A 17,929-nucleotide genomic window follows, 5' to 3' on the forward strand; every position below is an offset into this window, starting at 1 on the left:
AACAATTGATCATTTATGTTTTGCTCTGATTCTCTGAATGCTACATAAAAGCATATTATTTTAAACGGCATTCTGTAAATAACAGGAACTGTTGCTAATTTTAACAATAAAGAATACTTTTTTTCTTTTATTGTAAGTTTTGTTAAAATTCATATATTATGCAAAACCACATTTAATTCAGAAATAGTGTTTTTATAACATTTTTATATGATTTTTCAGAGAAAACATTTACAGGGAAAGGGAAATGTGCTATTGTGCTTTTTACAAAAACTAACTGTGACACCAATACTAATAAAGCTCTTTTTATTACTGAGTGAATGCACATAGATCAGCTAAACTGAACTGAACATATGGAAACTTTTCAAATAAAATTACCCATGATCAAATGCACACATATCAACTGGCTATGGGGATAATTACTATATAACCTTAGCTGAATGAAAATAATTATACAATTTATAATGCTATTCTGTCACTCTTTCCTCTTCAGCATCAGTTTAGATTTAATGAGTGTCTGTGGAAAGGCAACCTTGAGAATGGCAAAGTCACCTGTGTTATTGAGTCGGGATTCTGTAGGCAATATTATAACTTTAGATTGAGCAAAGTCAAATAAAACAGATGATCAGGCCAGAAAGTTTTCTGTTCCAGAGGAGTTTCAGCGGAATATAAAGTGTGTAAATGCTCAGTCTGTTGAGTAATAACTGGAAGCCCTTCTACTAATATGCAACCCAATCTCTAAAGTGCTGAACAAGGGCTTTCATTGTGAAAGCAGTTGTGCATTCTGAACAGGTGGAGTGATGTATTTGTAAAGTATTTCTGTTTTATTCTGGAACACTGTGTTGAGGAATATGAATTCGGTTGTGAGAAATGCAATCGAGCAAACCCCTCAACATCAAATCCCACATTTTGCAACAATAATGTTCTTTTTGCTTGATTGCTTCATTTCCTGTTCTTTATCTCAACTGCAGCTAGCGAGCGCAGTGCATTCAGTGATGACGGTTTCATTCCCTGAACATGTGCAGATGCAATTATCTCAAATGTCAATCACGTTTCATTGGCTTTCTCATCTGTGAAGAGTGTGGAGGATGTGTCTTCTTGTGTACTAGTTGAAGGGTTTTACTGCTGCTTGGGACGTCTGCACTGTAAATTTCACAAGCTTAATAATTCATATCAGCTCTACTTCTGGGATGTGGCAGTGGAATGAATCAATAATGCAGTGAATGGGCTTAAATTTTTTTTGCTAGCAACTCTTTTCATTCAGTAATTTAACATGTGTGTAAGGGTGTCGGGGTGTGGATGGATGCAGTATATATGTATGTTTGTCCTGCCATCACTATATAGAGCATGAAGAACTCACAAAATGTATTTATGGTGCACTGTAGAAAGATTGCACTGTAAAATGAATAGGCAGGATTGTACTGTTTTTTTTTTTGGAGTGCATATACTGTCATTTATTTTAACAGTATTTTACTCTATAATGAATTACGCTACATGTTACTGTCATTTTAAAGTGCCTTTACTGTATAATATACAGTAATTAACCCTAAAATAGCTGGAGAACTGGTGTGCTAAAATGCTAGCTTACACTATTAAGTAAACCTACAGAATCTGCTCAATAAATTTGAGATAACAATATGCACTCATTATATTTAGGTAATGTTTTTTTTTTTTTTTTTATAAAAATAAATACAAAAATAATAAAAAGAAAGAAAACACATAAAACGAGAAGAGGGGTGTCCAAACTTTTGACTGGTACTGGTATTTCTATGTTAAATAATATTGAGCAGCTGTGACAACATGAAGTCACACTTTGCAGTAAAGAAAAATTGTAACTTACTCTTATGGCCTATAACACTGTGGTCAGGCAGTCAACAATTATATAACATACAACTGAAGACCAGTGGGAAGGTAAATCATACCTACACCTATGTAATACCTATGTAAGTGATGGCTGTGAGGATATACCCATTATCCAAATAAATGGGTTTCGGGTAATGTTCTGTATTTGATTAAAGCGTCCCTTTAGCATCCTTGTAACATTACCTCAGTTTGTTATAGTGTGTGTATTGGTTTAGCTGTGTGTAAATTAAAACAGAATAGGTCATAGTTTCTTTACATTTTATTGTTTATTCCATAGTAAGTCCTACAAAGTAATATCCTTGTGCAATACAGAATATTATTAATCTGACTACAGCAGCTTTCTAGGCATTATACTTATTGGACGCTTTAAGACAGATCAGCAGCTAATCAGAGAGAATTTTCCAGTTCAACACCACAGACGACCATTCAGTCCCCAGAGCAGAAACCAAAGTTGATCCATAAGACAAATATTAGACAGTAAAGTGACTTTAACTATTGATATTCAAGTAGGGTTGTGCGATCTTATTCTGCCTTCAAGTCATGTTGAAAAAAATATTGTATTCACATGATGAGTGCATATGAACATCACCATACACATATATTAATAAGTGGCCTGACTCTGAAGAGATTTAACAGCAACTGTAGTCTATGTTTATGGTTTATTCTTATCCACACATGAAAACATTAGATATTTTATAATATTGTGCACCTAATGCTCACACTTTGCTCTTTCTTAGTTTGTTTAATTTGCAAAAACTGCAAATATATTTGATCTCTGTTGGAAAAAAAACATAAAAAGACAAAAATAAACTGAAAGTCTGAGGTGGACTTGAAGGCAGCATATAGCAACTGTTGTTCCAACAAGAGGCTTAGGTTTCTTAGTTTGTTCTACAACACTTTCCTAGGCATGGCGTTCTTACATTCATTCATTTTGACATATGAAATGTCTCCACATAACCTGAAAATTGATCTGAAATTCATCTGAAAATAATGCCACTACCTTCAGCACTATACTGGGCTTAGAAGGCTGGAATGTTAAGCAGGTAGCAGTAGTTGCTATTAGTTAGGTAGTTTGTTGTAAGACATTCTTTGAAGGCACTTTTTTGAAAATGTTCTAACAAGATTTGTACATATACGACAAAAAGTACACCCTCAAGAATGTCCAAACATTTACACAAAGATATTTCATACATATTTTACAATTCACCAAATTGTAAAATTCACACACTGAATTTATAGAGAACCTTTCTGCCATGAACTCGAAGAAGAATGAAGAAACAGAAGCATGTCCAAAACCACCAAAACTGTGCCCTACTCACTCTATACTGCACTACTTTGAGGGTCCACCATTTACCTGGTTAGTGGTGATTTTAAGTGCACTGAAACAATCCCACAAAGCACAGTTATATACAGTGTTTAAATGGTGTACACTATCAGACATACCCATAAGTTAGATGCATGTTCTCTGAAAAAGACTGACATTCAGATTGTTTATGAGCTCACACAAATGTCCAAAATTGTTTACTTCTTGTCATTTTTATTTCCTTATAAGAGTGATCTTTCCTTATAGTGATCTGTATTTTTAAGAGTTTTAAGAGAATAGAGCACAGTTTTGGATACAGTTGGTGTCACTACAAATATGTTTAGGCTGCTTTTCTCTATCATGGAGCTTCTTAAAGAGGAATCAATGGACGGAGTCTCATGCAGAAATTTCACATTCTGCTATGGTTATGAATATGGTTATGTTAAGGGTTAGGTTAAACTTAGGTTAGGGCAAAGGTAGATTTACATGCACTTGTTGCAGCTTTAGGTGCTCACTAAGCTAAAGTTCAGGTGTATGTCAGGTTTAGTTTAAGGATGAAGTTTGGGTTAAGTTGAGGTTGCGGTTTAGGTTAAGTTTAGGTGTAGTGGGTAAAGTCTTAAGGTTAAGTTTAGGTTCAGGTGTAGGTTAAGTTTAGGTACAGGTGTAGAATAGGCTTAGTTTAAGGTGTAGGTTAAGTTTAGTTTGAGGTGTAGGTTAAAATTTGGTTCAGGTGTAGAATAGGCTTGGATTGAGGTGTAGGTTAAGTTTAGTTTGAGGTGTAGGTTAAAATTTGGTTCAGGTGTAGAATAGGCTTGGTTTGAGGTGTAGGTTAAGTTTAGTTTGAGGTGTAGGTTTAAATTTGGTTCAGGTGTAGAATAGGCTTGGTTTGAGGTGTAGGTTAAGTTTAGTTTGAGGTGTAGGTTAAAATTTGTTTGGGTTGATGTGTAGATTAAGTTTAGGTTTGGGTTGATGTGTAGATTAAGTTAAGGTTTGGGCTGAGGTGGAGGTTAAGCTTAGGTTTGGGTTGAGGTGGAGGTTAAGTTTAGTTTTGGGTTGAGGTGGAGGTTAAGTTTAGGTTTGGGTTGAGGTGGAGGTTAAGCTTAGGTTTGGGTTGAGGTGGAGGTTAAGCTTAGGTTTGGGTTGAGGTGGAGGTTAAGTTTATGTTTGGGTTGATGTGTAGGTTAAGTTTAGGTTTGGGTTGAGGTGGAGGTTAAGCTTAGGTTTGGGTTGAGGTGGAGGTTAAGTTTAGTTTTGGGTTAAGGTGGAGGTTAAGCTAAGGTTTGGGTTGAGGTGGAGGTTAAGCTTAACAAAGGACAAACTATATTTACTACACAGTGTACGATTCCTGAAATGGTCATTTAGTCGTATATTTATAAATTTCTCTTTTTCCATAGGCATCCACATAATGGCTTCTTTGGTTCACACTAGATATACAGTACTGTGCAAAAGTTTTAAACTCTAACCAAAAGGATTCTAAATAGTGCTGAAACTTTTGTATTTGACTCATAGTTATAGTAAAACTTAAACCCCTTACTCAGTCACAAAAAGTAGTCAATATCTTGTAAAATAAATGCATGAACAAAGCCAGTTCAACCGCAGTAAAATGCATGGATTTGTTAAACTGTTACATACATTAGTGAGGTAATAATAATCCAAATCAACCATTATACTAGTAAGTAAGATGCAGTAACATACTTTATTAATTTTTTTGTAATTAATGCTCGGAGGAAAGCGCAGTGACTCGGTTCAGATACATCAGATACATCATACCTTGTGCCGATCGACATCACCCTTTAGAGGGATGTGGGGAAAGAGCGCCATCTACCCAACCAGAGAGAGCAAGGTCAATTGTGCTCTCTCAGGGCTCCGGCAGCTGATAGCAAACTGCATAAACAGGATTTGTTCATTTAAATGTTAGCAGGTGTTTCAAAGTTTTTTGCACAGTACTGGAAAACAGCATTTGATTAATTCTTAACGTGTCTTAATGGTAAGTGAATGTGTATAATTTATTTACTAGATAAGTGTGTATTTTACTACTTGTGGAATGTGAATGCTGGGAAAAGGTTTCCTGAAGAAAGTCAAGTACCTCTTATGTCACTTCATATTTGTTCCAAGGCATCCGAATGAGAAGTGATACATATCAGACAAGCCTATTGTGTCGAAATTTGTAAGCGTGTCCTTAATGCGGACTGTGTTTTGCCTCAGTATCTGAAAAGCATTCCATATCTGTATTAGCAGCTACAGTCTTCACATGGCATAAAAGGATATCTTGGCAAAAATAACCTTAGATACAGAAAGTTTATTGTCCTAATAGGTTGTTTGCAAATAGCCCATATCATGCAAAACTGAATTTCTTTTTTTTGTGAGCTTGAGGTGAAATATAAACACTGTACACCACAGTCTTCAGTCCATGTGGTCCCTATATGGAAAATTTGCTTCAGGAACAACAAGCTAATTTATTCTATTTGTTTGGTCCCAAATGCAATACGTTTGCATGTGTGTGACTTTTCAACATAAAACAAAATCCCTTTCCTGCTGTATCTACAGTACTGTAAAAATGTTTTACAAACTTGGGAAATATGTTTTTGAAACTAAAATTAATTTCTTGTATTAAATGCTAATAAACATATTAGCGCTACTAACAAGGGTTTTAACCCAGAGAGTTTATAGACAAAATACAGGACAGTAAATCAGAGCTAAAGTGCTTTCCATATCATATGAGACACAGCAATAAATAAGGATGTGAAATGTTTGTGTTAATTGTAAATTTTATAAGAAAAATAAAGGATATGGGCCCTTTAAGAAACAGGAAAAATGACCTGCTAATGCAGTATGATAAGTAAAATGTCTTAAAGAGAAATTCAACAAACACTAGAATGTTGTTACAGTGTTGTAATATAAAATATTAGGTATACTGCTTGTATCCAAGGCCATTTTTTCCCCCAAGATACCATTTTTGCACTGTGTGTTGTAACGTTTGTCTTAATTTTTTCTGCAAGGAATCACTGGAAGACAGTCAGTCATGTAGAGTGACTTATGCAATAAATTATAGTTAGACGTTATAGATACACGTGTTCCAACCAGAGTGGTTCTTGCCATGTAATCATAAATATGCCATTTGTTATATTAAATCATAAAGTGTCTAATCAGCTGGTGCAGATAAACAATCATGAGCTTTTCTCCATTACTACAATATAATCTATACATCTGTTATTAGTGCAATACTTCCAACATATCTGCGAACCCATTCTATAAAATATTATTTCGTTTACAGTTACATATTTAAATGGTTCTCTAGCTCCAGTTGGTCAGGCATCAGGCTTAGGCACCAGGCCTAGATCTTAGCCACCACGTGACTGACCAGCCGCTGGAGGTCTTTGGTGCGCATGCGGCCGATCTCCAGCACCTCGTCGTGGTTGGCGTGCTCGTCGCTGTCATAGTCACACACTACCTTGTTGGTGATGAGGGAGAGGCCGAGGACACGCAGGCCACAGTGACGCGCCACAACCACTTCAGGAACTGTGCTCATCCCTGGAGACCAGTCAGGCAGAGAGAGAGAGAGAGAGAGAGAGAAAGAGAGAGAGACTCAGATACAGACAGAAAGAGAAAGAGGGCTGCAGTTCTTTTTTAAAAAATGATAATGACATTCTGAAAAATCTTTGTTTAGAAGAGCATTATCTAAACATGTTTAAAGTGTCTGGTCAGTGTTACTTCAATTAAGAGGGTCTTACAGGGGGTTCTGTTTAATAGAACGTGGGTTCCCTGTACAAACAGCATTTATCATTTAGTGTTTTTTATCACAGAACATTTTTTGAGCATAAACCCAATATCACTTTAAATTGGGTAAAACATAGCACAAAATAGTCATTTGTAATATAGATTTGAAGGGATTTTAACTTAAACTGAATACATTTGCTTGGTAAAGCCAGTCATGTAAATCTACATTTTATGGTCACAATGATCAATGACAGATTGGGTGCAAAAATACTTTGTTTCCAATTGTTCTATGTAGATACAGCCATGTGACTGAAAACCTAAAATCAGTGGTACCTTACAGGGGAATCTCTTAATCGCTTTTTTTAATTAAAGTGTAAATGTATACATTGTTTGAGAAGAAATGTCACTTTGGTCCTTCTGAAATTCTGGGATACATGACTGACTGTGAGTTCAGTCAGTGACTGACTAGGATTCAGTCAGTTGTTAGGAATGAAACATGGCAGCAGCAGTGTACTAAAACTCTTTCACTAAAACAGTAACTGTAACTGTAAGGAGGCTAGCCCTAATTAGCATTATGTTAGAGGCTGTTTCGATATTAATGGACTGAACTGAAAGCCTAGTTCCAATATTCACACTTCACCACTGAAATGAAAGCATCACTTTGTACATAACTTGATTGTAACTCACAGCATGGTCATACTCACCCACTGCATCAGCCCCTAGCTGGTGAAGCATTCTACACTCCGCTATGGTCTCGAAGCTGGGTCCAGCCAGCATGCAGTAGACTCCCTGCCGGAGGAAACAGGCACAGCTCTGCTCCTCAGCTGTCTCTCTGGTCAGCTGAGCCAAGTCTTTATTATATGCGTCTGACATACAGGGAAAACGCTCACCAAACCTGCACATAAGCAACAACACACCTTACTAACCTCTGCTTCCTCATGAGAGATTACCCATCCACATTCAGAACTGTGCACCCTGCCATTTTTAAAGTGTTATACAGACCCAAACCATCAGAACACAGTTCATTTCAATTCATGCTGCTCATTGTGTACTTTCTGCACATATTTAGGCCCGCGTCTTTGCTTTCAGCAAAATCATCTTTACAGCTGTTTGGAGTATTTTTATGGCTGTGTTGTTCGCAGTTCAAAGGCCCCAGGCAGGAAGGGCAATAGCCCACTTAACAAGGGGCTGCACCTCAATGCCACCCAAATGATGTCCACCACATATTTGTAGGAACAAACCCACCCACACAGTTCTGGGAGAGCAGTACAAAGCCATTTTTCAGACAATTGCTGGGATCAGCATTTCTAAATGTCTAAAGCAAACTTTAGGTTTAATTCTTATTGCTTTATTCTATACAAAACATTTCCATACCACTCTACACTACCATAAGGATTACTCTCTATTATTCCCTATACTCCACTTTACTCTCCTACATTACCATACAAACCTGTATTATCTTATACTACTCTAGTTTCCTATACTACCCCTTACTCCCTCTACTACCCTATATTTGCTATACTACCCTATATTACCATTTATTATACTATAATATTACCTATATTATAGTACGTAGGTAATATAATAGTATTACCTATATTAGCCTAAACTGCCCTTTACTACTCTATACTTTCTATATTACCCTTTATTTTCTATACTACCCTATACTACTCTATCCTTACCTATACTACCATATACTACCCTATGCTACGATTTATTACACTATACTAACCTATATTTTCATACTATCCTATACCACTCTATACTTACCTATACTCCCCTATACTACCATAAACTACCATTTATTACACTATTACGCTGTACTCCCATTTAATACCCTATACTTTCTATACTACATTCTATTTCCAATACTACCCTATACTCACTATATTTCCCATTCTACTCGATACTTCCTTACATTACCCTATACTAACCTATACTCTGTATACTACCATATATGTGTACTATCTATGTGTACGTTATGTGATCTCAGAATATGTAAGAGCACACCATAAACTGTCAGTGTCTTACCTCGCATCATTTTGGCCACACAGAGGATTCTGGCCTGCAAACCCTGGTAAGTTAAGGTGGTCCTTGATCATCATAATATCTCCCACATTAAAAGTGGGGTTTATCCCTCCGGCAGCATTTGTGACGATCAGGACCTCCACTCCAAGAAGGAAGAACACACGCACTGGGTACGTTACCTAAAGAGATAAAGGAGGTTAAACAAATGGACCTTACTCATTACTTATTATTATCTTTAAGAGGAAATGTCTAATTCAAACCCACATACCCTGTTTCATAAAGGTTTTGACATGTTTGCTTAGTTGGTATTGGTTCAGTTTATGAGTACAGTGAGAAGTATTATCATAAGAGCATAACTGTAACAACGATTCTGCAGTTTAAAAACACAACAAATGTAGCCTTTGTCTACAATATTAAAATATACAAGTTTACTGTGTCATTTTATTTTGTTGTTATAATACAGAACACATTTAGACGAAGACAAAACACCCAGTTGTTTTCATGCTGCTGCAAAATGTTTTCACAATTCATCACATTTTACTCTACTCCACTTAAGGACTGTATGAAACATTCATAACACATACATAAATTATGTCATAAGGCATATACCTATATAGACAATATTACATACCATAAAACAGTATTATGGTTGTTTACATAAACAAAAATACTGCATACACAATGGTGTTCTGCGCATGCATTCATAAAACACAGATAAATCTATAATGTCTATAATGTGTTATTAACGGTTTAGACTATTCTATAGATAGATAGATAGATAGATAGATAGACAGACAGACAGTCAGACAGACAGACAGACAGACTGAAAGTTAGATAGGTGACAGGTGACTGGGTAATCATTTCAGGCCTGAACACCTGTGTTTAGAATAGCATAGTTTAACTACGGATCATAGGTCCACAGAGAGAAAAGTTCATGTGGTCTTAAAGGTTACTGGATTGAGGTATCCATAGTCAAATGTTAACCATCTGCTTTCACTTGGCTAAAGACATCTTCCTGATACTGCTGCTTCAGAAGCCTAAAGGGTCAATGGTTAAATGCAGAATAGCCTTTGCGTCTGTCTGGAGGTTTATGATTGTCAGAAGAAAGTATAAACTGATGAATTATTGTCTATCACTGTGGACTGACTGAGGATGTGGAGAGTCGAACTAGATCTTCAATTGAGGAACAAATGTTTGCTGGGTTCAAAGTTTGAGTTCTGAAGGAAACTTGTTTTAACTGCATTTAGCTTTATTTTACATTCCTGCTGATGTTCACTTAATTGGACCTTTTGTACAGTATATTCAAGCTTCTATGACTTGTTCTCAGCATTCAGCATTTTCTGAAGTCTTTGTGATTTGTTAACACTCTAATATTGTCTGTATGAAAGCTCATACTGCACATAGCAAACGTTATTAGAATATAGAAACATTTTAAAACTGTCAGACTATGTGAACAAATCAATATAAAGCAGTTTTTATATAGCAGAGCAGCTAAGAAGACAAGTTTCTGCATCAGCTTTCAGTTTGTGCTCTTAACTTTTTATTTGTCAGTCATAAACAGAATAATTTAATCCCAGACATGATGAAGCAACAAGCATGGGCTAATATAAAAGGTGAATAACAAGTATATGACATTTGATGGTGGAGCTGATAACAATTCACAAATCCTACATCATAAACCTTCTCAGGTGGACGAGATATCTTACATTTTTACTTGGATGCTTGATTAAAAGAAATCTTTATATCATAGTTTTAATCTGTATGTGTAAAAAAACACCAAACATACTACACCTAATATACTTGATTTGTACTGATCTAGAGTTGATAAAGATCTTACTGATCCAGTGTTAGCTTCCTGTTTAATAGGACAAATCCCAAAACCTGTATTCCTACTCTAACTGATTTATCAAACCATTTTATGTAGGTAATAAAACTCTGATTCAGTTTTATCATGCTGGTATTTACTGTTCTACCTTCAAAGCATCTTTAAAAGTGAATCTTACTTGATGTGAATCTCACTGGATGTCTTTTTTAGCAATTAAACTCTACAAATACATATTGTTATCCCATGACTTTTGTCATGTCAGTGTAGTGACTATGGGGAAATATGCACCTGCAGTTGTGGCCAGCCAGCTTATTACTGAAGGAGCAGTTTGGGGTTTACTGCCTGTCCTGGGGGCTGAACTGGCAACCTTCTGGTTCCAAGCCTAATGTTTTTTGGTTTAGTTATGTTGTATAATATTTGATTTAGACATCTATAGACACCATAAACATCTCCTATACATGCTTACTAAACTTAAGCTTTCCATACACTACACGACTTTGAATAGACTCTAAAAAGTCTTTTAACAGACTGAAGTCTGACCCCCTCTCACATCTAAAGACTAGTCACAGACTTTTTAGTCACAGAATAAAAACAGGCTAAGATTTTGCAAAGACTGGGGATCACTAACTGCAAGACTGAGACTAGATTCTTTCTGAGATTATTTTCCATCATGCTTCCGAAGGAGTTTACATACAATACATATTACATATTAAATTACAAATAATAAATTACAGTCAATACTGTGATTTATCAAAAGCTCACAACTTTTGTCCCCATCAACAGTTTATTTTTCTGCCACACTGTTTATTCTTGATATTTTTTAATAGAATACATTTTGTGTTCAGCTCTAATTATAAGCTTTTTTTCTCCCCTTTTTTGCTATAACATTGTATAGCAAATAATCACTCTTCACTGCTATACATTTGCCTTTGTTTTAGCTAGAATTAACTGCAAAATGTGTTCTTTTTTAAAATAGTTTGTATGTGAACATTCACATGAAATATAGTCTTGCCTCTTCCCATAGCTCTCCTATTGGTTGTTGACTCAAGACTTGCGATAATTTTAAACACGGTTGATTTTATCAGAGCACCAGGACGCAAACCCGACTGACTGAAACTTTTAGTCGTAACCACCTTACACTAAATGATCGGGATGATGTGACCGCGAATCAACTGCAGCTCGACTGTAGCCAGACTCTCGTGATTTTATATCTCTGAAATTTGTCTGCGACTGAGAAAGTTTAGATATTTATTATGCACTAATACCCAACAAACAAACCATAGAAAAAAAAAGAATAATAAAAAAAACAACACACAGGAAGTCAGTTCACTCCCAGACATCTTTGCAATGCAACCAGGAAGCTATATTCACTCATACAGTGGGGACAAATGTGATTTTTTTTGAAGGGCAGAACTTCATCAATTTGAACAGACACTGTTACAAGAACTCCCAGTCATAATTCAACCAGGAGATGGTCTTCTCATTAATAACGTCTTAGCTTTAACTAAAGTGATAGATTTATTATTTCCTTATATGCACCGGACCAGTCAAGACCGGCCAGGTGATGTGCAAGGTGGTGTGAGTAGGCAGGGGGGGCCGTGGGTCCACCCCACGCAGGAACGCACAGCCCTACCTGTTCCAGCTGATCTGCATCCAGGCTGATTGAGCAGCCAGCTGGGACAGGCCTCAGCCCTCACTCAGGGAGAGACGCTGATGGCGAGAGGAGGGCTGAGAAAAAACGCACCATCAAAGACTCAAAGTAGAGACTAGAGCCCCATTGGACAGCGTTTATGTTTGTTTAAGTTATTTTGGGTGTGATGGAGGTCCTTTCTACTAAATACAGGTATGGTTTGAGTTAATTTACTCCCAGTGTCTGTGTATCTCTGTGCTTCCTACTACCGGGTCACGGTGGCCACGCCCCTAACCCTGGGGCCGGTCACAATACGTAGACTTTCATTACCATAAGAGGAAATATGCCTGAGGGGAAATAAAAGATACAAATATGATGAAATGTTGGCTATACGGGGGGAGAGACTTTTTTCCAATTAAATAATCGCTACTTACTTGATCCAGGCTCAGATTTTTTTTCCCACCACACTGGGGTATTCAGATATATCATTTTCCCTTTCATCTCGTTTCACTTTTATTTCTGGAATAAGAGTGTGCGCTGCGATATTTGACTCCCCCTGTATTTTTCATGCGCTGGTGGGTGTGATCATACATGTATTATAAAAGCCTGTGACGATGCATGTGAAATGCTTTCAGTCTCTTATTCTATTCTCTACACTAAAGGAACAGTTTTAGTGATTAACAGTATATGAATCTTGCTCTGTCAGGTTTGCAGGCATTGGTGTTAAAAGTGAACTCTGATGAAGACTTCTGTTTTGCACGTCCTTTGCTGTCCCTGCTGGACAGATGGGATGATGAGGTTCAGTTACTGTAAATGTGGAGGATGGATACTCACTGTAGCAATGCTGTAGCCCTCATAGAAGTGAAAGCGGCCCTGCATGCACACACACTGCTTCCCTTTCAGCTCCCCGAAGACCAGCTGACCCGCATGCCCTTCCACTGCAGAGAGATAGAGGATAGAGGGGGGATTAATTAATGTTTGCTAATGTAAGCAGTTATTGGACATACAATAAGGTGAGATAGGGCAATGTCTGACTGTTATTTCATTTACTGATAATTGGCCGGCACTTGGGTACATCACATGCAACTGTGAGACCATAGATATACATTTTAGATATTGCTGATGATATAACTGATTAAGTCCTTAAGTTTGTAGCAGTATTTCAACCAAAGGCTTATTATTCCATAACTACAGTGGCAACAATGCAAAAGAGCTGATGTATTAATATATATATATAGAAGTTAAATGTTTGGACCCATCAGCAGGTCCTGGGATTGTTAAAAAATTTAAATTAATTAAATTATATACAGTTTGCAGGAATTTTACAACTGGTTTTCTGCCACCGTATCTAACAGTATTTGTGTTAAGATATTTTCTATGTATTTGAAAAAAATAATTATGGCTTTACAAAATATGATTTTATGATTATTTATTGTCTCTAGCTAAATTAGCTAGCTACCTAAGTGATCTGAGTTATTTTTTTATGTAAATATTAGCTACAAGTTTGTCAAATATTTAATCATCTAGGTGTAGCTGATGGTTTAAGATTATGCTGAAGAATTCTGAAGTAGCCTTCCTTCTTAATTATTCAATTCCTAATTATTATTTAAAAACTGACAAATTTAAGTTCATGTAAAATATTCTAAAGTCTAAGTCAAAACTCACCTGTTTAGTTTAGCGTTTGGGAATTATTGTTTTACTTAAAGATTGGAAATCATGGAAACATGGAAATATACTGAGGTGTTGATGCTCTTGTCTCCCTGTTTGTGCATGGTCACTCATGTTTGTGGACAGCGGAGTTAATGAATGCAAGAGTTTCAGGGTGGCTTTGCGTCTGTGTTACCTTCTGGATCACTCTTTATAGTTAGGTTTTTATAGTCAAATGATAACAGTCACTATGATAATCTGTTCACATTCTTTGTACTCCATAAATCCTTACTAAATGAATAACAATTGTCTTAGCAAATGACTGTTTTTTTTCTAAATGTTTATAACCTATAAGCTTATGTGTTAAAATTTTAAGACTGAAAATGTACTGTATTACTTGTCTGTACACATGATTTTTAGGGTGACAAAACAGCATGCACAATTACACTCACTCAATTCTTTTTTACAACACCCACTCTTCACATTACAAAGTTGTAGAAGAAAAACAACAGTAACTGTAAACCCCAATGTGAGTTAAATTAAATAATGCTCTGGCAAACTGAATCTGGAGCATTGTGAGGAATAAGATCACAATCTGTCAGGTCACCTACCTGTACTGCGAGGGAATCGGGGAATGTCCTTATAAGGAAACACGTTCTTGTTTTCCAGCAAGTCAGCCAGTCCACCGAGGCCTGTGCCACAGATGATTGCCACTTTGGGTCGGATGTGTGTATTAGCTAGCAACCAGTCCACTGTCTCTTTGTATTCCTCATACGTATAACTAGAGAGAAAAAAATCCATTATCTGTATTATTAAATAAGATATACACTCAATCTTTAGTTCCAGTCACTCTGTTACCAGCAGTAACAGACTGTGAGAAATGTAGAGTCTAGGCTTAAGGCTTTAGTGTAATCTGAACGGCTGCTGTTCAGAGTCCATGAGACATAAGGACTGATGAGTTGTCCAGAGTATATAAGCTGCCATTACAAAAGCTTCACCTGCAGTTGACTGACTGGCGGTTAAGAAGCACAGTGTAGCTGTCAGTGACATCTACTTTGACCCAACCCCAACCTCCACTCACACACCAACACAAACACACACAGAGGGAGCACACAGAGTCGGCAGAGAAATGAGCTGTCAACTGCAGTGACCCTATCAAGTCCTCCTGGCACTTTCATAGAAAATGAAAAATTGTCTGAGATCCAGGCCAGCAGAACATAGCACTTAAAACAAAGATTAATGGGCCCACACAAAGTGGAAGCACTTAAAAGAATATCTAGCCTTATTCTATTCTATTCTCTTCTATTCACAAAGCTCATACTGGATATGGCTTATAATCCTGCATTTAAATCTGTTTACCATATATCAATCAATGAATCAGTTAGAACACAAACTCATATGCACACATACACAGCTAAAAATACATTCAGTCCTACATTAATGATAAAAAAGCACTGCAGGCTCTATTTAAGGTCCCTGTTAAGCTGTCTCTATTTACTAAATTTGAAACACTCTGTTTATAAGTGACCATAGTCACAGAAACAGTGACCAAAGTACCAAAGATGACACCTTCTCTGGTTTATTAGTGATTTACTGATATTAATGTATTACTTAATATATGTAGAGTTGTGTCAACGCATCCTGTTCTATTCTAAACTGTTTTGAGGTTTTAAGTGCAAGACTTTTTTCCATTTCTTTTTAATCATCAATAACCATTAGTTAAACGTAATGTGTAATTAGTATTGTCCAGTGAAAACTAAGATTGTGAGATATACTGCCTTTGACATAAGTGCCATCAAGCAATTTATTAGTGTCCAACCATTCTCTGTGCACCCTGTCATTGTGGGATATACTCCCCTTTATCAAAAAAAGTTACCTTTGACATCAATGCCATCACAGCCCTCATACTGTTCTTTTTTAAGGGACCGAACACACTTGTTCCATGGTCATACTGTCTCCATATTTACCTGAGGTAGAGCCTCTTTTAAACAGAACCAAATCACCACAAACAATATCAAAATATTCTCTCACTCTAGGTCAACCATGTTTTCATCTCTATTAAAATTTACTAAAACTGTCCACACTTTGACTGTCCATCCTGTCGTGCAGCTTGCCAAATGTAGTGAGTGATTAGTACTGTCCTGTGTGTGTATCATTATTGTTGGCAGTTAACTGAGTGTGATATCTAACTCATTGAACAGTGTTCTAAAGGAAATATTCTCTTTTGTTTTGCGATCATAAATGCTCGTTCCCATGTGATTTAGAAACCATAAAAGTGCAGTCATCATCATAAACCATAAAACTCCAGTTATCTCTGCCTAGTTTACAGGCTGCTTTAAATCTGGCGTGGGGCTGGTGCTGCCAAAGCTGGAGGCGAGGTGGAGAAGTGGAAACAGAAAGCAGGCAGAGCGAGCTGCTGCTGCTGCTGCTGCTGCTTCTGTGTTTATTTGGGCTCGCTCCACTAGAAGCGATGTTCATGAAGTTCAGGCAGTGGGCTGGGGGAGGGGGCGCTGTCCGTGGTGCTAACACACACACACATAACCAAACACACACACACATTTACCAAACACACACACACTCTGCGGCCTCAGCACTTTGGATTCAGGACAGATCCAAGACAGAGAACTGAGCTTTTCAGTGTGTAAAAACTGTGTAAAAAAGCAAAACCCCGTAAATTTAATTACACACTGTCATCTTCGCTCTTTATACAGAACCTATAGCTAACTAACGTTTTAAGAGCCGCAGTTTTAGTGCCTGCCCCGGGCTCAGCGTGGGTTTTATTAGTACTTTCTTGTACTAAAAGATACACTTTCCATTGTTGTACCCTCAAACGTATAATATTGGTCTTTACAGTTCCTAACAGTTCCTAATTGCAGGAGGTAAAGATTTGTACCATTAAACAAGCCAAAAGATACATTCGGTATTCTGTATCACTTTACAAATGAACGTATATGTATACATTTTTCATTTAAAAGCCAGAAAATTTGGGATCATCAAGTTCTTGGCATATATTCGGTTGATAATAATGTTTATAATCTTTACTACTCTTTACTTACTTTGGGTACAAAAAAGAAAGTGAAAGGTACTCTGTTGTACTTCAATATAAGGTACAGCCCCAGCGACAAGCTTTGTGTGTACTCTTTTAAGTAACTTTACAAATCTGTACGTATTTTTCTGAGTGTGTGGGTTTATGTGAATGTGAGTCTGGCCCTTTAAGAGCGAGCCCCAGCCTCGCCGGACGGCTATTCACAAAACAGGACAGGAGTATACACCGCTACGCTCAGGCTGTATTGTAATCTGTGGCATTATCTTACCAGACACCAGCTCCAATGGCGAACGAGGGGGTTTACCGGATTAGTGCCTGTGTGACCAATATTATTATTTTGACATAGAGGCTAAAACAGCCTGGGAAGGATCAGACTGATGATTTTATTTTATTTTATTATTCAGAACTGTGCTGGTTAGCGATGGAACATCGCATATTTTAAATATTTCACAGAATAAAGACATAATCGAGCATTTCAGCGCTTCGGGTGTTTAGGATTAACACAGCGCACGGTCAATAATAAACAGCGAGCAGCTTCTTCAGCCTTTTCCACGCCGCAGAGTCTTTTCTGTTTTATTACTCCTTTATTTCGATGTAATAGGAGCAGGTGTATCCAGGTTCTGCGGTGTTGTTGTTATAATATGAGTCTGAGGATGATGATGAGAAGAACTGGTGCTGTGTGTGGTTTATCTTACCTGCACTGGCTGCTGCTGCTGCTGCTGCTGGATGCAGACATGTCCGCAGAGGCTGGAGAGAGACCCGGATGTTGGTGAGGGGGAGCTGTTATTTAGTTGGTTAGCTGGGTTAGGTTAAATTAGATAGATTAGGTAAACTGAAGGAATAAAAATGCTGATTTATGCTCTATTTATGCCC

The 17,929-nt window shown here is 37.1% G+C and overlaps 1 protein-coding gene across 1 annotated transcript in view; it reads right to left on the minus strand.

Moving 5' to 3' along the window:
* Positions 1 to 2,104: 2,104 nt before the first annotated feature.
* pnp6 (purine nucleoside phosphorylase 6) overlaps positions 2,105 to 17,929 on the minus strand; it is a 15,995-nt gene continuing 170 nt past the window's right edge. Inside the window, exons 1-6 of the mRNA XM_007256230.4 lie at positions 17,752 to 17,929; positions 14,622 to 14,791; positions 13,198 to 13,301; positions 8,912 to 9,087; positions 7,585 to 7,775; positions 2,105 to 6,694 (exon numbers count right to left, since the gene is read on the minus strand). The exon at positions 17,752 to 17,929 is cut by the window's right edge and continues 170 nt beyond it. Coding sequence (XP_007256292.1) covers positions 6,498 to 6,694; positions 7,585 to 7,775; positions 8,912 to 9,087; positions 13,198 to 13,301; positions 14,622 to 14,791; positions 17,752 to 17,792 — 879 coding nt within the window. The 5' untranslated portion in view covers positions 17,793 to 17,929 and the 3' untranslated portion in view covers positions 2,105 to 6,497. The remainder of the gene's footprint in view (positions 6,695 to 7,584; positions 7,776 to 8,911; positions 9,088 to 13,197; positions 13,302 to 14,621; positions 14,792 to 17,751) is intronic.

This window comes from Astyanax mexicanus, chromosome 9, assembly GCF_023375975.1.
Source record: "Astyanax mexicanus isolate ESR-SI-001 chromosome 9, AstMex3_surface, whole genome shotgun sequence".
NCBI classification, from domain to species: domain Eukaryota; kingdom Metazoa; phylum Chordata; class Actinopteri; order Characiformes; family Acestrorhamphidae; genus Astyanax; species Astyanax mexicanus.